We start from the raw sequence: 2,373 nt of genomic DNA on the forward strand, positions 1-2,373 counted from the left end.
AAGATTCGAGAACTTACCCTTGTTGACTATTTTTACAAATTTTGTATGAAGGTATTTTGGGCTACAACAGAGCTGAGGCGTATTATCTAGTGTTTAATAGCAATGATCATAATTAAAATCAATACTGATTTACGCGTACTTTTATTATCTATCAGATTACTGATGACACGTGATTGTTTTCTATGACGATCAAAAGCTAATTTGTATCATCCACAGCTATGAACTCCTGCATAGTTGATTTCATTTCACGCTAAAGGTTAAGCTTTGAAGTTAAATTAATTCAATAATGAATGTGACAACATGTTAAATATATACATCCAGATAAAAAGAATAATTCAATAACCAACACAGTTGTGGTGACATTGCGGCGCAGAACGTTGGACGTTGATGTCATCTGGAGTTGAGTGAGACATGAATTATTCCTTTTCTGATGGCTGCGTCCATTTGCCATCTGGACCTTTAACGAGGCCCTTGTTCTGTTCCTGCCACCATTTTGGAGGAATTTCATATTTCTCGCGCAATAAATCACAGCTCTTATTAACCAGAGCATGATCTCTTCCACTCCAAGAAAACGGCTGCTTACTTCCAACGTACCCGTCCAGTAAATGCAAGTAAAGCTCTAAATTATGAAAGTAGGCAAGATTATGGGTGTGCTGAATGAATGGAGAATTGTTGTGTAAAGGAAGCTCGACGCCAACATGAAAGTATGTCCACGGAAGCCAATGCAGCAATTTGCTGAGGCATCCCACGTTCTCGTTCATACAAACTCCGGGCACTTTGGGAACCAGGTCACGCTTGTTCACAAACCTCAGCACTTTCACTCCAATCTCCTCCACCCGTTTAGCAAACGCAAGATTTCCCACCCGGGGAGAGGCAAAAGCGAAGACGGTGACGGGAATTTGATGAAAATTATGCTTGGTGCAAAGCATTTGTTTGATATCATAAGCGCTCAAGGTTGCAAGAGCAGCTCCTAAGCTGTGTCCCGTAAATGTTATGCTTAAATTGTCCATCTCTTTTTCATAAACTTGAATCAATCGTTCTATCTCTGAGACTACCAAATCTCTGGTGCTGATGTTCACAGTGGCTCCTGCAGCGCCTTGACGGTGACGGACAGTTGAAGTATAGCAGCTCAGGAATCCTCTCTCAATTAGTACTCCATCCGCGAAATGATGCTCTTAGTTTTTGCCTGTCCTCTTGCATCTATAGGATAATCTTGTAGGTACAAGAATATCTCTCAGGTCTTCTATCCATTCTTCAGCAGTCTGAGTTCCTCTCCATGCAATCACTATGTCTCGTCGTCCAAGCCTTCTTATCTCATTTGGATCCGTGCAAACTGCAATAAAACCCAACCAAACACCTTGGTCTTTTGGTTTCTCACCAAAAACTTGATTTAACAGATTAGTATTGGCGTAAACATATTTAGTGACTTGGTAGCCACTTTCAGACATGCCCATCTTATTGAACAGATCTCTTTTACTGTGATAACATGTGCCGTAGTTTTTGGAGTAGCTTTTGCCACCAAATGCGTCGTAACAAAGCTGTGCCAAATTCCCATATCTGAGAGCTTCAGCTTTCAAATTGGGCACCATGGGATCAAGCAAACCATTCCAATTATGGGCACCTTGTATATCTCTCCATACGTCACATAGCTGAGGCTGCGTTGAGTTAGTTTGGGAACTGGGTAATAATACAGCATTATCTTCAAGCTGGGGCAATGGAAATACGGCCATTGATTGACTGATAGAAATTAAGGAATCAATCAAATAATTGTGTCTGATTTCTGGGATGTCAAACAATGATCGGCCAGACAAAGCGTTCGAGGATGAATACAAGGTTTAAGACGAGCACCTTATAAATAGAAAATCACGCACTACAATAGCAGACAATCACGCACTACAATAGCAGACAAAGTAGAATTTCAATCTTCCAACCTGAACTTCTTCTTGTTGACGAGAATTGGGCATATAAGGCTTTGACTTCCCTTGTTCTTCCCGCGTTGTTGTTTTCAAACCTAACGTTCAGACACTAGATTAATACTACAGTATTTATTCAAAGACTATAATCAGAAGGTGTCAAGCTCCCCCACACAGATTGCAATATATTTTTTCAGCCGCCTTCACATCATGTATCTCGTGAATTTCCATCGCCACACTCAGATTGTCTGGCCAGGGGTTCCTAACTTTCAAATTAGCAAAACCCATGACCGCTATTTCTTTGTATCAATGCAAACTGCGCATTTTCTAACATTTTAATATTTAAAAGGAAAGATCATAAATTTGTGTGTTAAGATCTTGTTTAGGTATAAAACTGGTATCAAAAAGTTTGACAGGGATTTCCTAATTTTCTTGAATGTAAAAGTGAACATTTTTCAAA

At 39.9% G+C, this 2,373-nt stretch overlaps 1 protein-coding gene across 1 annotated transcript; it reads right to left on the reverse strand.

Moving 5' to 3' along the window:
* Positions 1-416: 416 nt before the first annotated feature.
* On the reverse strand, positions 417-1,730 carry LOC131861612 (phospholipase A1-Igamma1, chloroplastic-like). The gene is made up of 2 exons (XM_059214965.1): positions 1,187-1,730; positions 417-1,096 (listed from the first exon to the last, which is right to left on the reverse strand). The coding sequence occupies exons 1-2, from the start codon at positions 1,728-1,730 to the stop codon at positions 417-419; spliced, it is 1,224 nt and encodes a 407-aa protein (XP_059070948.1).
* Positions 1,731-2,373: the final 643 nt, after the last annotated feature.

Source organism: Cryptomeria japonica, unplaced genomic scaffold, assembly GCF_030272615.1.
Source record: "Cryptomeria japonica unplaced genomic scaffold, Sugi_1.0 HiC_scaffold_28, whole genome shotgun sequence".
NCBI classification, from domain to species: domain Eukaryota; kingdom Viridiplantae; phylum Streptophyta; class Pinopsida; order Cupressales; family Cupressaceae; genus Cryptomeria; species Cryptomeria japonica.